At 41.9% G+C, this 27,772-nt stretch overlaps 1 protein-coding gene across 1 annotated transcript in view; it reads left to right on the top strand.

Annotated features, from left to right (window-relative positions):
* The window catches only part of TMBIM1 (transmembrane BAX inhibitor motif containing 1), a 39,168-nt gene that overhangs the window by 7,104 nt on the left and 4,292 nt on the right, over positions 1–27,772 (top strand). The window contains 11 exon segments of the mRNA XM_042473999.1: positions 11,204–11,468; positions 13,608–13,702; positions 15,216–15,280; positions 16,221–16,274; positions 16,721–16,771; positions 17,835–17,874; positions 19,722–19,741; positions 19,743–19,757; positions 24,277–24,364; positions 25,944–26,039; positions 26,639–26,692. Coding sequence (XP_042329933.1) covers positions 11,228–11,468; positions 13,608–13,702; positions 15,216–15,280; positions 16,221–16,274; positions 16,721–16,771; positions 17,835–17,874; positions 19,722–19,741; positions 19,743–19,757; positions 24,277–24,364; positions 25,944–26,039; positions 26,639–26,692 — 819 coding nt within the window. The 5' untranslated portion in view covers positions 11,204–11,227.

The raw sequence follows: 27,772 nt of genomic DNA, 5'->3' as shown, positions 1-27,772 counted from the left end.
CATGGTGCACCTCTTGCCTACAGAGTCTCCCAGGCCCCAGTGGGGCCCTAGAGTCCTCGAGGGGCTTGGGAGAGGCTGTCTCCCAGGCCCAGCGAGGCCTTGGAGAAGGTTTAAAAATGTAGGACCTTTTTTTTTTTGGTTAATTTCCTGGCCAGGAAATTTTTAAAAAATGTCCTACATTTTAAGCCTTGTCCTACATTTTTTCCCAGTTTTGAGGTCCCCCGGGATGGCAACCCTATCTATAACTAGACTTTGCCCCTTTCTGAATTTCAACACGTATCCTTCCTTCTGGCCCCCAGGCAAATAACATTTTTCAGTTTCTGATTACCTGTTTGACTGGTATGTTCTGTATCCTTCTCTATCTTTGGGACTTCAGGTGTTGTCCCTTGGGGTGTTTGACCCATAGATTTGAGCACTTGTCACTACCACCAGAAAGCACACAACTTTCACATTATTGGATTCACATATATATGGTTCACAGCAGCTCTTTCCAGACTGGCATCCCTGGATGTGTTGGACTATACAGTGTCTGCAGCTGCATCTGTGCTGCTAAAATCAACTATCTCATGATGGTGCTTCTGTGTGTCCAATGGCAGTGCTGGCCATGTCTTGCAAATAGTTTTCATTGCCATCTCTGTTTGCAGTAGCATACTTTAGCATATTTGTAAAACTTTGTAGGATCATAGTTCTCTGGATTTTTTGGTCCATTTTTGGCTTCTGTCCCAGTCCAGGCAATTATCTAATAAAAACAGTTTTGTTTTAGTGGCTTAGACATTAGGGGGGACCCCAGCCCTCCCCACCCACATACCCCAGCACTTGCATTTTTCACTTTCCCTTCCCCCTCAATTCTGTTAGGGTTTGGCCAGATGAAATCTTTGAAATACTCCATTACAGATACAGAAATTCCTTTTGGTTCTAACTTAGGTCAGGCTGAATGGGAAATGAATGTGAATGGGTTTGTTCATATTTTCCATGTACACACACAGAGAAGAGATAAGATATATTGAAAGCAATGGTTTGAGTCAGCCATATAGGAAAGGGAAAGTAACTTTTGGACAGGCTCCCGTCATTTGTTTTTTCTTATTAGTTTCACTTTTTTTTAACTCTGAATTGTCAGAATGCCATTCCAAGAAGTCAGAATTTAGCCTCCTTTAGTGTATATGAGGCAGGCTAAGCAATGAAGTGTTGAGTAACCCTTGCCAGACATGGGGCTCAGGAACTCTCCAGCCTCAACGGACAGGTAGAAAGTTTTTCCTGACAAATCTTTTTTCCTGGACCCTGACCAGCATCTTGCTCATTTTCCTCACTCCCTGCCCAAAGAAGCTGCAAGAAACAAAGGAAAACTCTGCCCTTGCTACCAATGTTTTACTAATTATTAAAGTACAAAGTTACTACGTGTGTTCTCATCTGTGTGTTTCCCCATTCAAAACTAACAGAGGCTGTAACCACACTGCAGAAATAACCCAATTTGACACCACTTTAACTGCCATGGCTCAATGGTATGGAACTCTGGGAACTGTAGTTTGTTGTGGCACCACTGCTCTCTTGCAAAGAAGGCTAAATGTCTTACAAAACTACAGTGCCCAGAATTCTATAGCATTGAGCCATGACAGTTAAAAGTGGTGTCAAACTGGATTATTTCTGCAGTGAGGATGCAGCCTTTGTTTAGTTCAGTTCTTGGTCATTATTCTACCTGCCATTTCTCTCTTTATGGATAAGTTCTTCCTTGACTTGTTCGCTACATTCTGAAATTGAAGCAGAAAAGGCTTGATGCATTTAGTTAACCATTAGTGAGTGCTAACACTGCATGGAAATTGTTTAGCACATTAAGTTGTTGTTATATTAATTGTGAAGTCGAAGGCTTTCACAGCGGGCATCCATAGTTTTTTGTGGGTTTTTTTTTTTTTTTTTTTTTGCTATTGGCCATGTTCTGGAAGAGTTTATTCCTGCTATTTCGCCAGCATCTGTGGCTGACATTTTCAGAGAATTCTGGCATGGAAGTGAGTGGGGTGTGTGTGTGTGTGTGTGTAGTGTGACCCTAGGTTGGGAGGAGTGATTTACATGTCACTCCATGTTTTGTTCTGTGTTGAATATCCTCCCACCCTGAGGCCTTGCTATTCAACTCAACACAGAACAACACACAGATTAACATGTAAATCACTCCTCCCAACCTAGGGTCAAATCACTCACTTCCATGCCAGCATTCTCTGAAGATGCCAGCCACAGATGCTGGTGAAACATCAGGAATAAACTCTTCCAGAATACAACCACATAGCCCCACAAAACCCACAAAAAACTATAGGGCTGTACAGACCGCCCAAAAGGAGCGGTTCTGTGCCGCCCCTGGATGCGCAGGGTTGGGGATGTGGCAACTGGATGCCATGCCCCCAACATGCTGGGAAAAGATGCCCCGAAATGCTCTGCTCTATCGAGCCCTACTTTCAGCCCCAGGCCGCTGCAAAGTGCCAGTCTGTACCGGCCCTATGTTAAATTAATTGCTAACATTAGAAACTATAAAATTGACAGAGACGATGACATATAATACTCTTCAGATACTCTTTAAAAAGATGGGGAATGCTTGAGGTTGGCTGACAAGTCCATTTTCATAGGACTGTACCTTGAAAAGCAGTCTCTAATATAAAAAAATTAGTTACACATTTAAAACACTGGGCATGCTTAAAATAGAGTTGTGGCTGTGTTAACTAATAAGAGGCCCATCTGTCCTAAGTGCATTGTTTGATGAAACTGTGGCCTGTTACAGACAGCCAAAATAAAGCTGCTTCGAGTCACAGTGGAGGTATGATGTTTCAATGATGCATGCGTCCTAAGAGACCAGAAGACACACCAAAGTCATGCTCTAGTCCTTAGGGCTGGAGCGTGGCTTTGGTGCGACTTATGAACTCTTAGGACACATGCATCATTGAAACATCATACCTCCACTGTGACTCGAAGCAGCTTTATTTTGGCTGTCTGTAACAGGCCATTATTTTGCTAGATTGCTTTCTTCTGGGTTCATCAGACTTTTCCCATGAAATATAGCCAGCATGGCATGGTGGCATGGCATAGTGGTTTGAAGACCCTGGACCATGAAACCTGCTGGGTGTCCTTGGACAAGTCACATGCTTTCAGCCTCAGGGGAAGATGCAGCCCTGGTGGCGCAGTGGTTAAATGCCTGTACTGCAGCCACTCACTCACAAACCATAAGTTTATGAGTTCAGTACCAGCAAAAAGGCTCAAGCTCAACTCATCCTTCCAAGGTTGCTAAAATGAGTACCCAAATTGTCGGGGCAATTAGCTTACAGTTGTAAACCGCTTGGGGAGTGCTAAGCGGTATAGAAATGTACTTGCTAATGCTATTGTTAAGATGATGGCAAACCTCCTCCGAACAAATCTTGCCACAGAAACCCAATGATGGGGTTGCTTTAGGGTCCACATAAGTCAGAAATGTCATGAAGGCACACAACAACAACAAATAGGTGCTTTATGGGTTTTTTGTGTTGATAGAAGGAAGATCAGATTCCAGCCTTAGCACTGAGGAGGATACCCCTGGGGGAAATGGCAAGAACCTACTCTGTATAGCCTCAACTGCTGTAGCATAAATTTTCCCCATATCACAGACCCATATAGGAATTGGTGGAGTACTTCAAATAATAATAGTTTTCAATGTAGAAATTGTCAAGGAACTTCCACTCACCCTTCTGAAAGTTAGGATTGCTTTTTCTGTCCTCCACATTTGCTCCTCATTATGAAGTTTCTCTTTGTCATTTTATTTATTTATTTATTTATTTATGGGATCTATATACTGTCTTTCTCCCAAAATGGAATTCAAGGCAGCTATAAGAAAAATATGTCCCCAGATATTTAAAACTGTGCCATTGCTCAATCAGATGTCCTTCTAAGTGCCATCTGATGACATCATGGAAAGTGCCCTTTAAGGGATTAAAGTTGCATTCCCCTACCCACAACTTTCAGGAAGCATGAAACAAACTCAACATTCTAAATACTGGCTGTGGATGGTGAGATTTGCAGTCTCAACACATCTGGAAAATGCCTGGTTGGGGAAGATTGTCCAAAAACATGGTACTGTATCTAGCAACTCATGAAATGATGTTCTGCTTCAAATGTGTTGTCTCTCTTCTCTCCAGTTGAACGTATCCCCAGCAAAAAGGAATGCTGTCCACACACTCTTCAAACACCAAGGCTTCAGAACATGAGATAAAATGGGAGGGGGAGATTTTTTAAAAACACCTTTAAAATGCCTTAATATGCCCTATGAAAGTATGTTGGAAGAGTAACTTGAATGTTAACAACTCTCCCCCAAAGCATTAGTGTTAATCTCACTTACCAGGTAACTTGAAATGCAGTTTGATTCTGTCATTTTGTTACCTTTCTGAAATGAAATGAAATTAAAAGAAAAAAAGTATCTCACAATAGTTAGCTGTACTGCTTTAGCTGAGGCCTGTTAAAAAGGTGTGGCCTGCAAGATGTTTTAGGACTCCAACTCCACCACAGCATAACCAGTGGTGAGGAAAATTAGAAGCTGCAGTCTGACAACATCTGTAGTGACACTTAGCTCATTCTTTCCATTAACTCCTCATTCCTCTTTGGGTGACTGCCCTCTTGTCCATCTGGGAAGTATTCTGTCTGATATAATGAAAGCTGGTTTCTGTATGTGTCATGACACACCTACAGTGTGTGTGTTTGCTAGTTCACCCCTAGGCTAAGAGTGAGAGCACCCAGTAAGTTTCATGGCTGAATGGCAATTTAAACCTGAATTTTCCAAGTCCCAGTCCAATGCTCTGTGCTGCCAGGGTTAGACAACATCAATGGATCAAAGGCTCATTTTCTGCATCAGGGATCCTGCAAGGGCCACACATACTGTCCAAGATTCCAGAAAATGAAGGGCAATACAAACCAGAAGTAGCCAGACGTATGCTTCTGGTTTTGAAAAAGTGTTGTTGTTTTTTAAAATGGGTGAGGAGGTGCAACCTATTTAAAAGGCAAATCACCTCAAGGCTTCCAGGAGAGGCGACCTACCCTTTCTTTTGCCAGGGAAAGGCCAGCTGCAGGGGAAGGGGGGCTAGCAGAGTCATAGGTGGCAATGGAACCACCCTTAGGGCCTCACATTTGGCCCATTACATCATGCAGGCTCCCAGTGTGGCAGAAGAGACAAGCACAGTAACTATAAAGTGTTCAGACTCTAGAGGAAGTAGTGATTTTGGTAGGGAAATTAATTTGTCCTGCTCTTTGCACTGCTGTGTATCCAGTCATGAGATTGTTCTCTGTGATTGTGCAGAAAGAGGTGGGGAAAGAGGCCGTTTGAAAGGGGACGAGCTTCCTGGTTGGAATTTTACTGCCTTGCCAGTATGTCCAGAGAAGTAAGTACATAGTGTGCTTGTTCCCCACCCCTAAAACATGAACCATAAAGAGAAGAGCAGTTACCATTAACACTGTGCTGATTTCCAGACAGTTAACCATGTGAGCCTATTTCAGAAGAAACAGCAACAAACCTCTAGAGGATGCTGTAGGACTCTCTTGTTTCTGTTAACACTGAGCTCTTTCTATAGTGAAGTGCTAATGGCGGTGGAGGCCACTGGTACTGGGTGCAGTCCCTTTCTTCTTCCCCGACGTGGAATTAAAGTTTTTAAAATTTGGTCTATACATGCAGCTGAATAATGTGGCAAGGCACATGTGTCCTTTTCTTCAAATTCCCTGAAGATTAAAATCTGGCACATCTGGGAAAGAATTTCCAGGTCAGTTCTGTGACAGTTTTCTATTTGCAGCAAAATTTATTACTATTATTTTTTAAAAGAAATGTGATCACTGCCCTACAACTTATTTCTTTTATTTTTCTCCCACTTACACTTTAGCAGCTTACACTGTATATTAAGATAGCTAAGACCATCTGTAATGCAAATATTTAAAAAGTGTTAAATAACAATCCATTTAGAAACAATTTAGAAGAGTTAAAACACATTAAAGCCCTTGACATATGAAGAACCAGCACTCAAGTTGCATGAGCCAACCAGTTAAAATACGAAGTATAAAGAAAGTAGAGGGGAGACCAACTGAGCTTCCCTCAGAAAAAGTTACATAGCCTGGGACCAGCCACCAAGAGGGCTTTCTCTTGGGTCCTCACTAAATGCAAGTGTGAAGGTGGCAGAACAGAGACAAAACCATATGACTAATTCTCTTAATTTTGCTGTGTGCAAATACTGAGGTACTTCAATCCAAAAGTCCTAGTGCTACCAGTCAAAAGGCACTATACATCTAATAATAATAATAATAAAATCTTTATTTATATCCCGCCCTTCCAAAAAGATCAGGGCGGCTTACAATATGCAACAGGTGCAATTGAATACAGAATTAAAAACATATAACAATCAATACAATACATAGTCTAAAAACAATAAAAGCCCCGTTAGCCCATCCTCATGGCCACGGAAGAGGAGGGAGGCCCACAGGATATTTAATTGGGGAATGCTTGCTTGAATAGGAAGGTTTTGAGGTCCTTCCTAAATTGGGCCAGGGTGGTAGTTGAGCGGAGCTCTGTGGGCAGCGTGTTCCAAAGGGCTGGGGCAGCTGTGGAAAAGGCCCTTCTTGAGGTAGAAGCTAGCCTGGCCCCAGGCACCTTCAGCAATTGCTGCCCAGATGTTCTGAGGGTGCGAGGCGGATTGTACGGGGAGAGGCGGTCCTTTAGGTACCCTGGGCCCAAGCCATTTAGGGCTTTATAGGTAATAACCAACGCCTTATATTGAGCTCGGAAGCGAATGGGCAGCCAGTGAAGATCTTTAAGCACAGGTGTTATGTGGCTGGTCCTGGATACGCCAGTGACCAGCTGGGCTGCCATATTCTGTACCATTTGGAGCTTCCGAGTTTGGTATAAGGGTTGCCCCATGTAGAGTACATTGCAGAAGTCCAATCTCGAAGTTACCAGAGCATGTACAACAGTTTCTAGGTCCCTCCGGTCCAGGTATGGGCGCAGCTGGCGAATCAGCCGAACCTGGTAACAAGTGTTCTTGACCGTCGCATTCACCTAAGCGGTCAGATGAAGCGACGAGTCAAGAAGCACTCCCAGACTGCGCACGGAGTCCTTCACAGGGAGCGTGACCCCGTTCAGGACAGGTGGAACCACCGCCATTCCTGGACCGGGGGAACCTATCACTAGTACCTCCGTTTTCTCTGGATTTAGTTTGAGTCGGTTTTCCCTCATCCAGCCCATTACTGACTCCAGACAGGCCACGAGAGGAGAGACGCCATCCCCAGTCACTGCATCAGTCGGAGACATAGAGAAAATAATTTGGGTGTCATCAGCGTACTGATAACCCCGCGCCCCATGTCTCCGGATGATCTCTCTCAGCGGTTTCATGTAAATGTTAAATAGCATGGGAGACAGAAAAACTAAGGTTTTTCCTCCTTAATGGGTTTTGAGCTACAATGAAAAAGAAGGAATAAAGTTATGGGAACACCCAAGAACCACACATGCATGATGTCACTGTCTGGAATGACTGAAAAGTTCATTAATGTATCAGGGCAACCGCACAGTAAAAGTCTCATCAGCATGACCAGCCTTACCATTAAGAACAATGAAGAGGACACCCTAAACGGCAGGTTTGGGGTGTCATGAAAGGACTGCAAATGATTAGTCATTTAGTTTGTTGTGTTACTGCTTGGGAGGGAGAGAAGCATCTATCAGTCATTGGCCATAGTTATTTGTCTGGCTTTGTGTAATAGGCAATATCAACAGATGAGACAATAGTACTAATGGCACAAAAAAATTATATAGTGTTTGTGTGTGTGTGTGTGTGTGTGTTAACATTTTTGATTTGGTTCATGTAATATGCATCATGATTTGTGTGAATGGAGTGAGGAGGCAGGCCGAACATGTGTCAGCTTCAGCATTGTTGTTGTGTACCTTCAAATCATTTCTGACTTACAACAAACATATCAATGGGTTTTCTGGGGCTGAGAGTGTGTGACTCGCCCAAAGTCTCCCATTGGGTTTTCATGGCCAAATGGGCAATTGAACCCTGTTTCCAACTCTCAAACTGCTACACCACACTGGCTCTTACCTTCAGCATTGCTTCTATTTTTAAAAATCTAACTTGTTAGATGTCAATTTATAGTTTTGGTCCTGGCATCTCAGGGCCTGGTACAGTCTTCACCTAGCAACCCTATTCCACATACAGCCTTCTGACTGTATGCTCCCACTCTACTGTGGAGCAGTCAGGAGGATCACACTGGAGATATGCTCCCAGGGTTTTCACTTGGATTATTGCATGGAGTTCTAGCTTTGTACAAAGTGGCCAGGCAAATGGTTATTATTTACAAGTCTGTAGGATGTATTAATGTACTTGGAGGTCCATATACTTTCCCTGCTCCTCTTCTTCCTTCACCATTGTATTAAAGGGAGCCTGTTGTGTTGGATACTAGAGAATGTTCCCCATCTTCAAAGTCAAACTGAGCAAATTTTGACTTCCAGGGATGTGGACAAAATGCAAATTATCACAGTCCAGAGGCGTCCAAGTACGTTCTTTCCAGGTTTCCTATATTCTACACTCTATTCAGGATCACTTGTTTCAGGCTTTTGGTGGAGACAAAATAGCAATTATCCCCCTCCCCATTTTTTCCCTTCTGTGAATATCCTTGAATTTGTCTCTTTTTTCTCTGTATCCCCCCCCCCCCCCCCCAGAAATAATTTATCTTGGCTGAAGATCATCCCCAAGAGCTAAAGAAAAGATCTCTCTGTTGGCAGCACTGACAGTGGAACTTTTATCCTGCCTTGGGAGACCAGTCTTTGGAGAAAATAAAACAATATTCTCTCTCTTTCTCTTTCAGTCTCTCTCTCTCTTAATCTCTCTCTTTAATGGACCAACACAGCTTCCTTTACTTTGTCAAAACAATATTTCCCCCCTTTATGTACAGCAAGGCAGTCCCTTTATTAGAACCAGTTAAAATGTGACACAGTAATGAGCAAAGTTTTAAGTGCCCTAGCTCAATGGCTGAGCATTTTCTTGGTATACAAAAGCACCCAGATTCAGTCTCTGTCATGTTCAGGTAAGACTAGGTAAGAATTTCTGTTTGAAAATCTGGAGAGGCACGATCAGCTGTTGTGGAGACCAGGAGTAAGTCTGTACTGGAGCCTAGAGGGACATCCTACCAGACTTTTAGATCTTCTAAAGCTCTGTAAGGCTGCTACTGCACTATTTTGGTAGCTATGGCATATCACTAATATGATGGCACATAATTTCCAGTCACTCTGCTGGTTGTTTTGTGATGAGCGATACACTAAAACAGGATAAAATAGCCCCAGAAATTGGGGGTATCCTTTAAAATATGGGTCTGGGCTTATTTGGGGGGGTTGCCAGGGTCTTTGGGAAGTGCTAGTGGGGTCTGGAGGGCTGCACTAAACCCCCAAAGCCCTGGAAGCAGCCTGTACAATTCCTACAATAGACAATACTGAGCTCAGTGAACCAATGACTTGACTAAGACAGTGATTGTTTGGGCTGTGAAGCGAGAAGAAGCAATTCAGTGTCCCAGTTATTCCCTAAGATTTCCTTTTATAATAGTTGTGAGATGGAATGTAGAAGAGGTTTGGAAGATATAACTATGTTGGGAAGGCTGATTGCTAAAGTGCACCTAGGGTTATTGACTCAGCAAATAAAGAAGCAAACACAATTGATGTCATTTCCTCCAATTTTGACAGAACTAAAAGCTAGCATTTAGTAGTTACACAATAACAACAACAAGTTTATTGATTAGTCAGCTGACCTTATCAACAGAATATTATTACACAGTTCAGTCTTAAGCCAGAAACGGAACCTGGAGATCTTTGGGGAGAACAAAATAAAGAGCAAAGTGGTACTCATTCTGTTAGCCAAGCTGGACCTTGAAGTTTAAGTGGTACAATAGCTAAAAAGTCAATAGGCTCCAGTTACATAGGATTACTTTTTGGTGACTGTGCCATCCAGCTACTGATTAAACAATCATCTTCAGGTGCTAAAATAAAACTGGGGAATGTGTGGCCCTCTAGATGTTGGATAGCAACTCCCATCATCCAGGAGCCAGGAGAGGGAGCCAAAAGGAAACAACAAAGCTATTCTAATAACACAGTCAGTGATTAGGGGTTGTGAGACTGGGGCCACATTCCTATTTGCAGTTTAAGCCAATTCCTGATTCGCCCTCGCTCCATGTTGGAAATCGATTCCAAAAAGTCCCTTGTTCCCACTATCAAAGCAGATCTTTTTCTTACCCCAGTGTAATCGCTTTTTTTGGCATGGTTGTCATCCCCACTAGTTGCGCCGTTTCAAATCACCGATGGGTGAGGAGGAAGTCGGGGATGGAGGAAGAAGGAGCCAGGCAGGGACAGAAGGAGGAAACTGGGGACGGAGGGAGAAGCCGGGGAACAAGGCAGGAAAATGGGGGGAGGGGACAATGGATTTTTAAAAAGTAATATTGATAGAATATTCAGTTGATTGATCAATCAATTGAGCAATCAATTGATTGATCAGTCAATCAAATATTCTATCAATTTTACTTTTTTAAAAATGCACCCGCACAAGTACAAAGGCAGCGCTGGGGGGGGGGGGGGGGAATGGTGGTTCTGCCAAAAACTAAGGAGGGATGGTAAACACCCCTCTGCCATTAGTCCCTCCCCTCCAGAATGAATCAGTTCTGATCTGTTGTTCCCACTTATTGAACTCGCTTCAAAATCAATTCTTCTCAAAAGAACCTCTTTGTGATTGGCCTGTTTGTTTGTGGTTTTTTTAAATTAATGTCTCTTGTTCGCTTTTGTATTTTTGTAATATGTTAATAATTTTTTTAAAAAAAAACCCTCTTTCAAGCTACTGTCTGGAAAAATCGGGGGGGGGGGTTGCCTTTGCTTCACTTTATCACGACAGAAATCAATAACTTTGTGACAAACTGGTTTCAAATGGGAACGAGGGTCATTTTGCTCTATTTCATAGTGGGAACGCGCCCTTGGAGTGCAAAAACACTCCCCATCCTTGTGGCAGATCAGTCACTGCCTTCTGTTATTAGAATAGCTTTGTTTTTTTTCCTTTTGGCTCCCTCTCCTGCCTGCTTCTGGATTGACAAAACAAACAGGGCCTCAAGGATGTGAATTTATATAAAGGGTAATCAGATGGTTTCCCGGAGGAATGAGCAGAGATGATAACAGAGCTTTTCCTCTTTTGTTTTTCAGTTCTGTGAGCCTTGCTGAGATATCATGTCACACCCCAGTGCTCCTCCAGGATATGATGATCGAAATCCCCTTAATCCTCCACCTGTTGGTGGATACTCAGGGGGATACCCTGCAGGTTATCCACAGCCCCCACCATATGGGAGTGGATACCCACAGCCTGGAGCATATCCTCAGCCTGGAGCATATCCACAGCCTGGAGGCTATCCACAACCAGCCAGATACCCTCAACCTGTTCCACCAATGCCAACACTTCCAATGAACTTTGGTAAACTGTTCATGATTTTTATTTCCTAACCTCCCCTTAACATTCAGGATTGGGGGGGGGGGGGGCTGACTTGAACTGAAAAGAAAGCAAAGAAAAGTGGAGAGTCCAAATTCCACAATTGGAAGACCATAAGAACAGACAAGAGTGGACGCTACAAGTTGTACAACTAGAAGGCTATAGATGCAGCATTCTTCTTGTTCTTTACTACTTACAAAACACTTGTTAAATGTTATATACAAATGCTTAAAAGTAAGGTAACTTCCAATGGCAGCTGGTAGCCCCTATGTAAGTGATGTAATGAATCACCTCTGGGTTTTAGTAAGAACTAAAGGAGCTATCCAAGGTGTGGGATCTGTTTTGGAGGATGTAGTTTGACCCTTTGGACAGCTCCTTTAGGATTCAGATTAAAACTGCTAGTGGATTCACCGCCACCTTGGAAACAGCTGTCACCAGTTAGTCTCTATCCACTTGTTTTAATATGGATATAAAAGGAAATAAAAATGGAGAAGGAATAGGAAACAAAATGCTAAAGCAATTGTACATTCACAGGCTGAAGAATGGGCCAGATTGTTTTCTCTTTTGCTATGATCTTCCTGGGTGGCAGGGAGGAAGTCTGGTGGCAGTGGTAGCTTCTGGGGCCCTTTCACACTACACAGTTATAGGTGATTAATGGCAGAGACCAAAATAAATACCCCTTCATCTCTCCAGAATAACAGGGTAAAACTGGGCACAAACCGTATGAGGGGGGAAAATGTAGGTGTGTGTAATATAATCCTTAGTTGACTCAAATCATGTAATCCACCTCTGAGTCTGTTTTGTCTTGTACCAATTAATACTTATTTGTCACTCAGTTGTCCCAGCCATCATCTAGTGCAGTTTTAGCAATTCATCCTCCTACATAGCCATACTGAACAGAAAATGAACTCCAGCACAGAAGAAATGCAACTGGTTGGTGGTTTCTTTAGACAACCCATTCTGCATGATTTAAAATAATTAGACTAAAGATGGTCTGGTGAGAGTTAGTCAACTAATTAAACTAGTTAATGTAATTTTAAACATCAGATTAGTTACCTAAATTAGTTAATTACCAGTAAATTAAACAGATTAGAATATACCATGTGTGCATGCTGGAAGTGTAGAGGGTAAAAACTCAGTCTGACTGAAACTATGTTAGAGAAATTAAATTAGTTGAACTAATTTAGTTACTTAATCTTAATTTTTAAAATTACGTTAACTAGTTTAATTTCTCTGGCCTGGTCTCAGTCAAATGATAAATAGGTTTTTCCCCTCTACCCTTCCAGGATGCACACATCATATATTCTAATCTGTTTTACTGACTAATGAAACTAGATGGTGTCGCACTAGTGTAATACAGTGTAGCATTAGACAGATCCATGTATTTTAGTGGAAAGTTCAAGGATGTAATGGTGTGTATTTGATGAAAAGGATGGATTGAGTTAGAAAAGAGGTTTAAGATGCCTCTTTACTTTAATCTGCTGCTACAACAGGAGTTGCTTGCTAAGAACTCAGAGAAGTGCCCTTCTGAACACTCACACTGCCTCTTGAAACAAGGATCTATCTAGCCATAAATTCCTGTCTCTGAATAGATACTTCATGCAACAGGCTGCTCAGTTTCTGGAGACTTTTCAATCAGGAAGGGGCTTAGTATCAATAACAGCCACTGAAGAATATCTTGGTGCAGAGATCTAACTAATTTGGGTGATGAGTGCAGTGAGAACAGGATACATCTTGGCTTTCATTGACAGCTGAAACTCCTTTCATAGAAGGAGTTGGCAGAAGTAGAATGAAACTGGTTTTGTGGGGGGCTTATTTCAGCCTTTCAAGGAAATGGTATGCTCTCTCTGGCTTGAATGCTGTTGATTCATGTTAGCATTGGATCACTTGTTGATTTGTGAAGTTGACAGGTAAATACCATTGATTCAGGGGATGTGTGCTAGTTGGGACTAACTGTACGATACAGACCTCTATGTGTCTGTCTGTGTGTATACACACACAAATTAACTCTCTTCCTCTCTCTCAAGGGCATCTCTCCTGTTATTCCTTCCTCCAGTGTGAGTAGGTTTATTTAATATGGGATAAATACTACAGGGTTAATGCCATTATATTTTCTTTTGACAGGTGATAGCTATGTCAGTGGTGGTTCAGGAGGAGATGGAGCGTTTCATGTCGCAGATTGGGATGATCAGAAAGTTAGACACACTTTCATCCGTAAGGTAACTTTGGAGGAATTGGTGCTGGGTGGTTCCTGTTGCAAACCGCTCATTTTGTGAATGTGATGTATCTTTTGGGGGGGGGGGAATGGTAATGGCATGATGCCTGCTGATATCAAATGAAGAAAGTATGGAAACACACTCTTTGTTTTCTCAAATGCAAAGGGTTATTTTTTTAAGGGAGGGGCATCTCTGTTCCCAAGGCTTCTCAATCAGGGTTCCCTGGAAACCTATGGTTCTACAAGAGGTTGCTAGGAGTTCTGAAAGAGATTGTGATTAAAAAGAATAAAGTTTTTTATTAGAGCTATAGATACACTTTTTTGAAGACCTGAATGTTATTTCCAGGTTTTCTCTACGGCAAAAAGGTTGAGCTAGTCTAGTATGACTTTTCTCAATCTGTTGTCCTCCAAATGTTTTGGATTACAGACCCTATTGCCTGATGAGATGTGGCACCCAAAATGAAGGGAGAGCATTAAGTTGTAAAGAGGCTGCCAGGAGGGGCTAGTGACAATAATAAGGTCTTGAATGATACTAAGGAAGCTCTAGCTTGCAGCCATAGAAGGGAGACTGGGAGAGTGCATAATTAAGTTGATGTCCCCAGGTTGCTGTCAGAAATCTCCCAGAGTCCAGGAGACAGTGGGGAGAGTTATTGTGTTCTCTTGTAGCAGAAAAATGCACAGAAAAGCAACTGGGAGAAACAATATTTTCTACATATATCTCATTTCCACCACTCTCACAGGCCCTTTTTGTCAGGGCTGTCACAGTGGCTGTTCCCACTCTTTGGAATTCCCTGCCAAGGGAAGTTAGGTTGCCCTCTCTCCCTATTGTCCTCCTGCCAGCTGGCAAAGAAGTTTTATTCAGGTTGGCTTTGGCCAACAGACTTTGCTTCCTAGAGAGGTTTTTTTTTAAACAGATGTGGTGGTTGTGTGTGTAGGAAGGGGGCTGTACATTCCCTTTCTCTCTCTCTCTCTCTGCTTTTAAATGGTTCCTAAATGGCTTTTATTCAGTGGTTGTTTTAGCACAGGGGGAGGGGGATGTGTATCTCTAGGCCCCATATGGGCCCAAGGCTATTTTTTAGCCCTCTCCCCCTCCAGACTCCAAAGACCACCCTTTTTCTGGCCAAAAAAAGAAAGAAAAGGACAAATGGCTTCTCCTGGTGAGGCACTTTGCCACTTAAGTAGGTTGCAAACAACCTTTGCATTGTTCTACCAAGAAAAAAACACCAGTTTTTCAGTACATTGAGAGGACTTTTCTGCTTCTGCTTTTGTTTTTGTCATTTTTGGCAGTCTGTGTGGCCCCCAGAGGGTCCCAGAAACAGAAAATAATCCATTGAACTTGGTGCAGTTACCCACTTCTTTTTCTTTTTCCACTTAGCACAATGGACTTATAAACTTATAAATTTGTAGTTTTAGCTGTATCTGTTTTGAATCATTTTGTGAACTGCCTTGGCTCCCAGTACTGGGAGAAGGGCAAGATTTGAAACAAACCAATAAATAAATAAAGTCTTTGTTTCCAGGTCTATAGCATCATCTCAGTGCAACTTATCCTGACTGTGGCCATCATTGCAATCTTCACCTTTGTGTAAGTTTTCACTGAGGCAGTGCTGCACCAGTGCTGCTTTTCTGTGTGCAAGGACAGTCATAAAGTAGTTAACCTAAAAAAACTGATGTTTCCAACTTTTATGTTCATGTAAAAACTTAGCATGCTCATTTTCCACTTCTACTAATGGTGTTTAAACCATGCTCAAGCCAGTTTAGGAATCTGTGCTGTTGGAACAATACATGTGATAACTTACTTAAGTTATAACCTGACTGCTAGTTGGAAGGAATGACAAATGTGGCTTTTCAGATCACAGCTTGGAAAAGTTACTTTTTAAGATAACATCTCCTGTAATCCCCTGCCAGCACATTTCACAGCCCTGAAATAGAATCTGGATATATTTTGGTCAGAAATGTTTTCTATTCACTCCCCTTCTAAATTGCTAGTTCTACTGTTAATAAATGATTGGTGCTTTGCCAACCATTTGATAAATACTTTGGACTGGAATATTGATCAAAAGGCATTTTTAAAAACTTTTGTGTATGAATGTCTGTGGTTTAATTTACAGAGCTTGGGGAAATTACATTTTTGTACTACCATTCCCACGATTCCCCATAGAGAATGAACACTATAGTCTAAAATTTAGACTTTTCTAAACTCTACTCATTTCAGATGCTTTCTAAGCTATGCTGTGCCATTATAGCATGCTTTCCAACTACACCTTTAACCTACAGGTTCTTGTCTTCTGTTGCTGATCAGTTCATTATTGTTGTTAAGGTACATGGAAATATATTAATATTTAGTAGTGATCAGAAATGGAGCTTGAAAGAACCATAAGGATAACTTAAGGAACTTTTACTCTGAAATGAAATCTTGTTTTGAGAGTAGAGCTGTTTTGAAAGTAATTCTGGGCTATTTTTTTCATATAATGATTAATGTGAGAGAAAAACTTACTCTGTTATACAATGTTCACTTTCCACAGTGACCCTGTGTCTTCTTTTGTCCGGAGAAATGTTGCTGTGTATTATACATCATAGTAAGTATCACCTAATCTCCTATATACTTACAGAACAATGCTGCTGAATATAGATCTGGGTCTGAATCAGACTATCTTGTCAACTGGTGATCAGTTTGTTTGTTTCCCTTATATTCAGCCTTCTCTGCAAAGAGCTACTTAGCAGTATTTCATATTTTTCTCCTCAAAACAACCCTGTGCAGGGATAGAGTTAGGCTAATATCAAGGCTTTACATTTTGTGGGTGAATCCCACTGTGCTAATTTGGCCTTTAAACCATGATAGCTGAAAGAAACTCATAGTGAGCTTCTCTTCATACCTCAGTGGTTGGGGCTCTGTACTACTACCATCATTGCTCAGTTAGGTACTGGAGATCCCACCGTATGCCTTTATGTGTTTGGTGAAGGATAGTAAGCACTTGATAGATCCTGTGGCAAACATCTCACTCTTTTTTGCCCCTTCCTGCAGTGCTGTGTTCCTGGTCACTTATCTGGTGCTGGTATGTTGTGAAGGCCCACGGTGAGTGTGTGTTGGGTATAATTGGGACTTCAGGATCTATTTAGTGGGCATGTTGGCTGGCTTGGCTACTAGGATTTTGAAATGACTTGCAAGAAAGGATAACAATCCTGTAGAACAGGGGTGGAAATCATGTGGTTCTCCAGATGCTGGAGTGCAGTTCACAATAGTCCTAGACAGCATAGACAATGATGAAGAATACTGGGAACTGCAGTCTAACAACATCTGGAGAACTGCATGATCTTCACCCCTGTTGTACAGAAATCCTTACTCCAACTGAACAAGAACACCCTGTTTTTCCTTCTCTGAGTGTCCTGGAACGGGTTGTATAACCTCATAGATGAAGATATTTGCCCTCTCTGATAGCAGGGAGTTTCTGTCACTGAAATGTCAACTGTTGAAAGGAAAGGAGTGTAAACTGGTGAATTCCTGTCATTTAGTTAATAATTACATTATAAACAAAACCTTCAGTTGTTGTAAGTCTTTAAAATACATATGCAGACACACACAGGCTCCACCTAATAAAATGTTTAATAAAAGACAAGGTAGTTCTGGTGAAATGGAAGCCAGCTGGGTGGAAACTTTGTGGGGAAATTTGAGGCTGGCTTTGGGGAGGATTGAGCTGTGAAAAACTACAGGTGTATTTGAATGGGTGTACAGCACACTGGAGGCACTTTTCCCAGCTTGCCATCTCAGATGTGTTTGACTTCAGCTCCCATTTTTCCCAGCCAGTATTTTTGATGCCCATGATCCTGGCTGGGAATGATTAAAGCCCAGCACATCTGCAGTGTACTGACTAGGGAAAGCTGTAGTAGAGGAGTGAGAACTATATTAACATAGAGCAGTAATAAGCAGATGCTGCAAGTTACACATTTGGGAGGATAGGTGCCATATTCTGGTCTTGTCAGTAATGTCCTCTTTCTGTTTGAAGAATAATTTCAGTTTGGGTTGGGACTGAGGCATGACTTTGGCTCCGGTTGGGAGATGCTGAAACTCTTGTTACAAAGCAAGGTCCATATGTGGAGTGACATTCTTTACTATATTCTGTCCTCTTAAACTTTTCCAGGAGACGCTTTCCATGGAATATCATCCTTCTCTTTGTCTTTGTAAGTAAACTCCTTTGCTTTGGAGGTAGAAATAATAGAATCTTATTGAAGCCATGTTAGGTTTGCCTTGAAGTCATTTCTGACCTATGGCAGCCCAAAGCAAACCTAACATGGGGTTTGTTTGGATTTTGGTTTTTGGATGGAGCTTGAATATATGCAAAACTTTGTTTTTGCAAGGGGATCCAGAACAGATCCCCCGCGAAGTAGGAGGGGCGACTGTAACCTAATAAATTCTTTATATCCTGCTACACTACTAAGAATATCCAGACCGGTATACACCCTTATCATAAAACTATTGATATAATTAATAAAAAGTATAAATATAGACTAATACAGGTGGGGTTTGGTTTTGAACTAAGACTGCAGGAGGCTAGAGTTCAAACCCCACTCAGCCATGGAAGCCTCCTGGGTGACCATGGGCAAGTAACACTCTCTCAGCCTCAGAGGAAGGCAATGAAAAATCTGCTCTGAATAAATCTTGCCAAGAAAATAATAATAATAATAATATAGTTTATTTGTAACCCGCTTTTCCAAAACTTTGATCAAAGCGGCGAACAGTCATCTATAAAAACATTCCAATAAAATCAATTAAAAACAGCATTAAAAACAACATAGTAATATTAACGACAAAAGGGCCAGATGGAAGGGGAAATCGATATATACAGTCTGGGGTCAACAATGAAAAGGGGTAAGAGAAGATTTTCACGGTGGGAAGGCTTGGGAAAAGAAATACGTCTTCAGATTCTTTTTAAAAAGAGCTAAGGATGTGGTGGAGCGAAGCTCATCTGAGAGACTATTCCAAGATCTTGGGGCCACGATAGAGAATGCCCTCTGTGAGGTCCTCACATAGCGTGTCGCTGGGACCTTCAACAATTTCATCCCTGTTGATCTGAGTGTGTGGGGCGGATTATATGGGGAGAGGCGGTCCTCCAAGTACCCTGGGCCCAAACCTCATGATAGGTTTACCATAAGTCAGAAATGATGTGAAGGCACACAAGAACAACAAAGCAGGCCCTTCTTTAGGTCACCATAAGTAGAGTTTGCCTTATAGGCATGTAACACAACAACAGCAAATGCAACAGGCATTTTCTAAAGCAAGAATGAAGATTCTAGTACAACAGAAATGTTAGAGCAAAGCAAAACACCTAACAGCAGCAATGGCAAAAGATGTTTCATATTGTCCCTCTCGGCCATGGAACTCTCCTGGGTGTCTGTGGGCAAGTCACACACTCTCAGCCTCAGAGGATTGGAATGGCAAGCTTGCTCTGAACAAATCTTGCCAAGAAAATCTCATGATAGGTTTGCTTTAGGGTCATTATAAGTTGGAAATGACTTGAAAGCACAGAACAACAAAGTATTGTCTTAGAGAAATAACAGTCTTCCATTTTTGCAGAAGAGATAGAAGGAGCTTGATGAGTTTAAACTGGAAGTGTATTCCAGAGTTGTGGGACTACTATCAAACAGGCATATCTGTTGTGCTCTCTTTCCACATCTCTTGCCAATGATTTTAATTGCTGTTCAGGTCTTACGTGAGGTCAAACAGTCCTTAAGCATTTTATTCAGGAGTTTAAGCATGGATGTCAACTGTCATCAGAGGGTTCACATGTTGGTTCCCGAGGAAACCTTGGAGGGCCACACATATTCCTTGCAACCACTTCCCACATGCAAGTCGGCTTCATTTTGCCCATTCTGTTTAAAGGTTTTTTTTAAGGTTTTTAGGTGATGTAGAAGCTAGTGTTGAACTGAAGATTTCATGACAGATGTGGATATACAGGATATTGCGGTCTGTGATAATATCTGGCTAGACAGAGATTAAATGCTAATTTTAGTTTCTGTTTTTCTTGTAGACATTGGCTATGGGATTCATGCAGCACCATTGCTAGGTAAGGGACAAAAACAACTCCTGTCTTAATCCTTGTTTTAATCCATGTGTGCTCTCTAGCATGGTTTCTGGTTAGAGGTGGTAGTTTGAATATCCTGTTCAACAGGTATTTTCTTGGGATGTAGTGAGGTGAATGAAGCAACCAAAAAACCCCAGTTCAACTATGCCATCTGTGATTACTCATGCAGGAAAGACATAAATATTTATAAATAGATAATAATAAATAAGGTACATGGAACATGGATGTTGCAGTCAGGATTGGAAAGTAGCTACCCTATATTTGTTAGCCACATAATCCATTTTACTATTCTTAGCAAACCATTTCATACACATTTTCCTGAAAAAATACCACTCTAAGATGGGCATTTCCTGTTACATAGCTAACATTTATAATAAACATTGCAAAATTATACCTGTAAATATTTCTGATAAAGGTTCAGACCTGCATGTGGTCTCCACTTTTGGTTTGTTACAAGTTTTACTCTGCTCACCTAGCAATTCACTTTGTATTGCCTTGGAACTGGCTTTATTAGAAGGTCATTTTAAAGAAGGGTGTGGACCAAGACTGTACCTTCCTATTCATGGGTGGCCTTTATTCACATCTGCTCTCCCCTGCATGTCTCTCACCTCTGTTAGTAGCTGTCTGGGCTGGCCCAAGTGTCTTCTGAGATAAATAAAATAATAAATTATATACCGCCTTCTTCCAATCAGGGCGGTGTACAAACATAACAACAGACACAATTACAAAAGCAATAAAACACATTAAAAAACCCCATACTAGCCAGCTCATCGTTGCCATTGGGGGGGGGGGACTAACTAGAGCTTATATCGGGGAATGCTCGCTTAAACAGGAGGTTTTTAAATCCTTCCTGAACTGGGCTGGGAGGTAGCCGGCGGAGCTCTATGGGCAGCGTGTTCCAGAGGGTCGGGGCTGAGATGGTGAATGTCCTCCTTGCTGTGGAGGCTAGTCTTGCCCCAGGTACCTCAGTAGCTGCTGCCCAGATGTTCTGAGTGTGGGGCGGATTGTATGGGGAGGGGAGAGGCGGTCCTAGTATCCTGGGCCCAATCCATGTAGGGCTTTATAGGTTATAACCAACACCTTGTATTGCGCCGGAAGCGAATGGGCAGCCAATGCAATCTTTAAGTACAGGTGTTATAGACTGGCCCTGGATGTACCAGTGACCAGCTGGCTGCCATGTTCTGTAAATTGTGCTTCCGGGTATGGTACAAGGGTTGCCCATGTAGAGCGTGTGGCAGAATCCAATCGGAGGTTACAGAGCATGTACACCGTTTCAAGTCCCTCTGGCCCAGGTAGGGCGCAGCTGGCGAATCAGCCGAAGCTGATAACAGGTGCTCCTGGACCGTCGCATCCACCTGAGATAAGGTTGAGCGACGGTAAGGAGGCCCCCCAGACTGGTACCGAGTCCTTTACGGAAGGTGATCCCGTTCAGGGCAGGCGGAACACCGCCATCCCTGGCCAGGAGAACCTATCACGAGCACCTTGTTTCTCTGGCTTAGACTGAGTCGTTTTCCTCATCCAGCCCATTACTGACTCCAGGCACGCCACGAGAGAAGAGATGCCATCCCCGGTCACTGCATCAGTCGGAGACATGAGAAGAATATTTGGGTGTCATCAGCGTACTGATAACCCCGCGCCCCATGTCTCCGGATGATCTCTCCCAGCGGTTTCATGTAAATGTTAAATAGCATGGAGACAGAATGGCCCTTGAGGGACCCCAGTTGTGAGGGCCCTCTTATCGGAGCACACGTCCCCGCTGCACCATCTGGAACCTCCCAGAGAGGTAGGACTGGAACCAGGGCGCGCAGTGCCCCCGATTCCCACCTCTGCCATGTCTCCGAAGGTCCTGGTCTATGGCAGGGGTAGGCAATCCTTTTGGAGCCGGGGGGCGGTGGTTGCCTGTCCTCCGAAATTGGGGCGCCGACGCCACTAACTAATAAATAAATTAATATAACTATTTTTTAAAAAATTAAATATATAAATAAACTAGGGAAAAAATTGTCGACAAAATTTTCAAATGGAGTCACTTTGTTTTTTTTAAAAAATGGAGGACACACGAAAAAAAATGCTGATTTTTACAAAAATGTTAATATACTGCTGTTTTCTGAGGGCTTCTATACAGGACATTGCCCCCCAAAGGCCCCGGCGGCCATCGGCGCGGAGATGTGCTGGGGGCCGGGTCCCAAGGGCTCGCCGGGCCGCATCCGCCCGCAGGCCGCCAGTCTGCCTTACCCCGGTCTATGGTATCGAAAAGCGCTGAGCTGACTGAGACGTCCAAGAGCACCAACAGGGACACATTCCCCTGTCGATGCCCTAGCCGTGGGAGATCATCGACCAAGCGACATGGCTCAACCCCGTAACCCGCCCGAAAGCCAGTTTGAAATGGGTCCAGATAATCCGTTTCATCCAAGATCGATTGAAGCTGGATTGCAACAAAGGGCAATATGGAGCCTTATCCAGATCCATGTACAAAAACTACCTGGACAGTTAATGCAATTTTCCTTCCATGCTCAAGGTGGGAGTACATCATTCACTATATACTCATATAACAGCTTACAAAGCACTGAGCAAGTCACAAAGTATTCAGTTCTCTCCTTTGTCACTTTGATGACACCTCCCAGTATCAGACCCTCAAAGTGACTGCTTCAGGTTACCTTATGGTAGGGCTGGCCCTATCAATTGTGGAAAGCCAAAGTAGTTTCTACTTATAGTTTTTTTCTACACCATAAAAATGGGAAGAATTCTTTTGAATAAAAACCCATAGGTCTTGTATCTCATGTTCCCACAAAGGTGGTTAGAAGTTCATAATCTGTAGTGATGATTCAGGCAACAATTTCAATTCAGCTACAGGAATTTGAGGGCTCTGGAGATTACAAACTTTTATTGTAAAGCAAAGAAGTATGGGTGATTTCTATTTTTCCAAGAGAAGGTGATGGGGTGACAGAATAATAATGTAGTTAACCATAACTAGTTACTGGAAGTGGTGATGGTAAACAAGAATGTAACAAAATTCTGTTTAAAATGTAAAGTAATGAGTAAAAGTGAAATTTCTGTGCTGGTGTAATTATTTGTCTATTTATTTATTCAATTTATATCCTGCTTTTCTCACACATGGGACCCAAAGCAGCTTACACTGTATGTTAAAACAAAATAGCTAAAACTATCTGTGTGTGTGTGAGTGCGCGCACGTGCACATGCTTTCAAGTCGTCTGTAGACTTATGGTGACCCAGTGAATGTCATATTACTTAGGCAAGGAATACAGAAATTAAAAAAGCTCCCCCCTCCCCAGTTTCATATCTTTAAAAAAAATTAAAAAGCTTTAAACAACAATCCACTTCAAAACACTAAATTGGAATGGTTAATGTCATGGATCCTAATGACTCTGAAAAGTTCCTTTTAAAAGATATCTGTAGAGACATTTTGACATGAAATTGTCATGTTTTATGCCATTTTCTTATCAATCATAAATGTTTATTTCTCAAAAAATAGTAATACAAAGGCGGCAAGCAGCAAATGAGGAATTAGCTATTGTAATTACCTTTTCAGCATCTGAACAAGTAATGGCAATCAATTACTTTTAAAACCCTGCAATAAATAATGGAAATTAATTAAACAGTAACCTTCCATGCTCTGTTAAAAGGTGGCCTTGAAACATGTTTGCTATTCTTTGAGCCCCCCTTTTTGAAGCATGTCTGTTTTCCAAAACCCAATTAAAATCAGTGAGACTAAATTGCTTAGTATGAGTGGAGGGAAAATCTCTTGATTGTCACAATACATGAGAACATGTTGTCCACTCTCATTTACTAGATCGATTTACTTGGCAGAACGTAATTACAGTAGACACCCATCATTAGTGTTTATTTCAGAAATGGAAAAATCTCATGACAAATACCTGTGAAGTGTGGCACTTAAATAGAATGGAAGAACTATTGACTACAACCAGAAGCATAATTATCTGGAAGTGAAGTGAATTGAGTTGATATTAGTGATCTTGTTTCCAGATGTATGTAAAACTTTGACACTAAACCAACTAAATGTTTCTTCTTTAATGGCTAGCAAAACAGCATTAATACAAACAAAAATCCATTAGTGATACCTTTTATTGGTCAACCAAAATGCACAGTATGCACTTGTTGTAAGCTGTCAAGATGTTACAAACCAAATAGGAGAAAGAAAAAAACCCAAACAATTGGAGATGTTAGATGCCTGCATGTTGTTTCAGTCCTTTGTAAAGATGTTATGATGGGGAGGATATCTTTTGCAGGCAGGCTCCTTCTCCTTCTGGCCATGTGGCAATAGGGAGCTTTTCAGAGTTCAGGAAAAACAGCATTAATGTTGTTGTATTGTAGCATGCTCCACATGCCCATATCCTTGCTATTTGGTATTCAATTGTCCCCACCATAAGCCTTATACATGTACTAAATGGTATCATTTACTATTGAAATTATTATAAATGTTACAAACCTTAGGCAAACTAATTGTTTAATTTTCTCTTTGCAGCATGTACAGTACAAAGGCTGTGCTAATTGCCATGATAATCACCGCTATTGTGGCCATCATTGTCACCATCTTCTGCTTCCAAACAAAGGTGAGTTGTGGTTTTTCCTTAAGGCAACATCACTGTGTTTAGTAGCAGATATCTGGATCCCCAATATTTGTTTGAAGCTCCTTGATTATTCTTAATAAATGAAGTTGGAGGAAATGGAGTGTTCTGTATATCCAATGCAGCCTACAATTACTGTGACCATACTACACTTAGCAGGGATGGAGAACATGTCACCTGTCCCTAATAGCTGCATTTGATGCCAACTAGCACATTTTGGTGGAACAGTGAAGAAAGAAGCACTTTCACTTTAAAACAAAGTACGTATGTGGAAAGGGTCAGTCTTGTTTTCATGCTAAGTAATGATCCTGGAAGGTTTCTAGAAGAACAATTAAGCTTAAGAACTAGATGAAATCTTGCACCTAAACAGTTATTAGCCATGCAGGCTGGGGGGGGGGGGGGGGTATCCGCAGTCCTGTTTATGTTCTTGTCATCAAATGTTGGCTGTACAGTGATCTTATAGTTCATAGCCTTACTCAGGCATCACTTCCTCAGTTTTAAATAAGATATGAAGAAGGCACAAGCTAGCATGCTTGTTCAGTCTTCACTAGAATAGGCTCTTCTCCAGACTTGTCACTTTAGGAAACTTTAATAAAAGTTATGATGATGATTGTGAGGTTGAAGGGGGGAGAAGCTAGACACACCACTCTGTGTTTTGATTTCAAATTATTGCCATGCTGCCAGCACCTCCTAAACCAGAATTGTGCTCTCCAGATGGTGGCAGTCAAAGAGCTCCCATAGTTAGAAAAGACATGAAGTTAGTCATTAGAAGATTGGTAGGGGTAATAAGGAGATAATGAATGTACTTTCCAAAAGATTATATTGAAGTTATTAAGGGTCCTATTCATTCCCTTAAACTTTATTTTAATCCAATGGGTAAACATTCACTCAGTGAACTGCTTCTGTCAGAAGACTGGGACAAGGCCAGTCTCCCTTTCACATTGCATTTCTTCAGTGTACTGCTCCACAAGCCTCAATAGCCCTCAGGCTATTCTCATGGTGGTACCAAGGGCTTCAGGGACAAGAGCAAGGGAATCAAATTGCCATCACACTGGCAATTTAATACCAGTGCAATGCTGGATTTAAGTCTATGTTTATTATAATATACACATTAATTATGGGTATAGTCAAATGTGTATAAAGGATTGTCTCATTGTTGAATGAGCAGTGACACTTTCCTTTTAAAAATATTTTCTCTTTCATGTAAGTGTCTGTCTGTCCTTCATATCATGGAGTTGGTATGGCTAAGACGTTTGTTGTTATGTGCCTTCAAGTTGTTTCCACCTTATTGAGACTCAAAATGAACCTATCATGGAAATTGACAAAATTTACTCAAGAGGGCTTTGCTTTTACCACAGGCTGAATGTGACTCGGCTAAGGTCACAGTGTAACTTTTCTTGGTGAAGGGGGAGGGATTCTCTTTGCATTCTAGTCCAACACAAAACCCACTACACCATATTGGTTCTGCCAAGAAGACACCTGCCAAACAAATTCAGGTTTGGACAGGATAGATTATGTGCTGCTTGCATTTTCCCTCTGTCATGTGTCTCACTCTTGTTCACAGGTGGATTTCACATCCTGCGCTGGCTTGTTTTGTGTGTTGGGCATTGTCGTCATGGTGACTGGTATTATCACAGCCATTGTCCTCGCCTTTAAATATGTAAGCATATCAAGAATGGAAACTCGAATGGGGCATGGGACCATTACTAGTTCTAGCAAGCTCTATGTTTCTAACACTTGGCCCTTTCCTTACATCTCCAATAAGTCACAGGTGTTTGTGATGGAACTGGATCTTTGCAAATTGATATGAATCCCCACCTAGTCTTGGTAGATCATTGTGTTTGGCTAAGTTCCTGATTCCCCAGGACACCTGGTGGCTCCTAAGTTAATGGATCTGCTCTGGGTTTTAGTCCAAAGTATAAAAGAGCAGTCTGAGATGCTGAACCTATTTTGGGGACAGGGTACAGCAACTTTGATAGGTCCTTTAAAATTTGGACTAACAGCCAGAGTGCATTTGCTGCCCCATTGATCTGGAAGTTACCAGCCACCAGTGTCAGGTTGTGATGTGGAGACTGTGGGTGATCAATACTCTGTCCACTTTGATTTGTGTAGGGCTAAAGTTCTCATGCCTTTAAATGGATCCTAAGCCTGAGCTGGTGTTTATTTTGAATTCCCATTGTAACTGTGGCATATGAGGGACCCAAGAGATGGTATTGTTATGTTTGGCTAGAGCAACTAATTGGTTTTCTTTTCTTCCAGGTCTATTGGCTTCACATGCTGTATGCGGCCATTGGTGCAATTGCCTTCACACTGGTTAGTAGAGAGTTTACTTAGGCATGCACAGCTAAGGACTATTACTTGAACTGCTTTTTTAGATTGGTTGTCCTGTCACATGGATTCCCAAGGCAGGCAAGATAGGTGGAAAATCAGAACCGTGTCTCTGCATTGTTTGTCTTTTGTACAGTGTTACAGATAATAATCTAGCACATGGGTGGGGAATGTTTGGGTCCCACGTGTTTTGGACTGCATCTCCTATCATTCATATCCATTGACCACACTGACTCGTGTTTTGGGGGTTGAAGTCCAAAACATCTGAAGGGTCAAAATTTCACCACTCCTCATCTAAGATGTGGTTATTCATACCTTTTGCTCTACCTATTTTAGTGCTTTTACTCTGTGGAACTTCTCAGTCCCATAGCTGTTAGATAAGAGGGATAAAAAAGCCCCATACACTGCTTCTAAGAAGGATAGGCACTAGTTTTTTATTCTTCCCACTAGTTGAATATTTTAAAAGCCAATCAATACCTTGACATGGTTTGCTGTTATTGTAGTGTGGCTGTGCCTGCTGCTGCATATGTGGCTCTTGTTTCTGTAGCACTACAGACTTGCCTTGTTACCTGGAGCCAATTTTTACTTACCGGTAACTTAGGTGACTGTGTATGCTGTCTTCTCATCTTTGATTAAGGATTCAATTACAGGCCTCATGGAGATGTGCTGATGTGGACTGAGAGAGTGGGTCTCTCTGAAAAAACAAGTGGTGTATGCTAGACTAATGTTTATATTGTGGCTAATAACACCAAGAATGGAGAAGGATGCAAGATTATGGCTAGGAAGAGTTGAGAGGATGAGAGATCTTGGCCACACAGTAGACCAGTATTTTAAATTATACTAATAAAACTGGGATAGGTTTTTCTTTAGACCTGCAGGAGGTCTTCAAACAGGCTGGATGGCCATCTGTCGGCGATGCTTTGATTGAGATTTCCTGCATGGCAAGGAGTTGGACTGGATGGCCCCTGTGGTCTCTTCCAACTCTATGATTCTAATTCAATCTAATATTTCTGACTTGAATGGATTGCCCAATTCTGTGTTTATGCCAGCTTGGTAGTATTCCTG

This window comes from Sceloporus undulatus, chromosome 1 (genome assembly GCF_019175285.1).
Source record: "Sceloporus undulatus isolate JIND9_A2432 ecotype Alabama chromosome 1, SceUnd_v1.1, whole genome shotgun sequence".
In the NCBI taxonomy this organism is placed as follows: Eukaryota; Metazoa; Chordata; class Lepidosauria; order Squamata; family Phrynosomatidae; genus Sceloporus; species Sceloporus undulatus.
The sequence above is the reverse complement of the archived record's forward strand: the minus strand, read 5'-3'. Positions and strand labels throughout refer to the sequence as shown.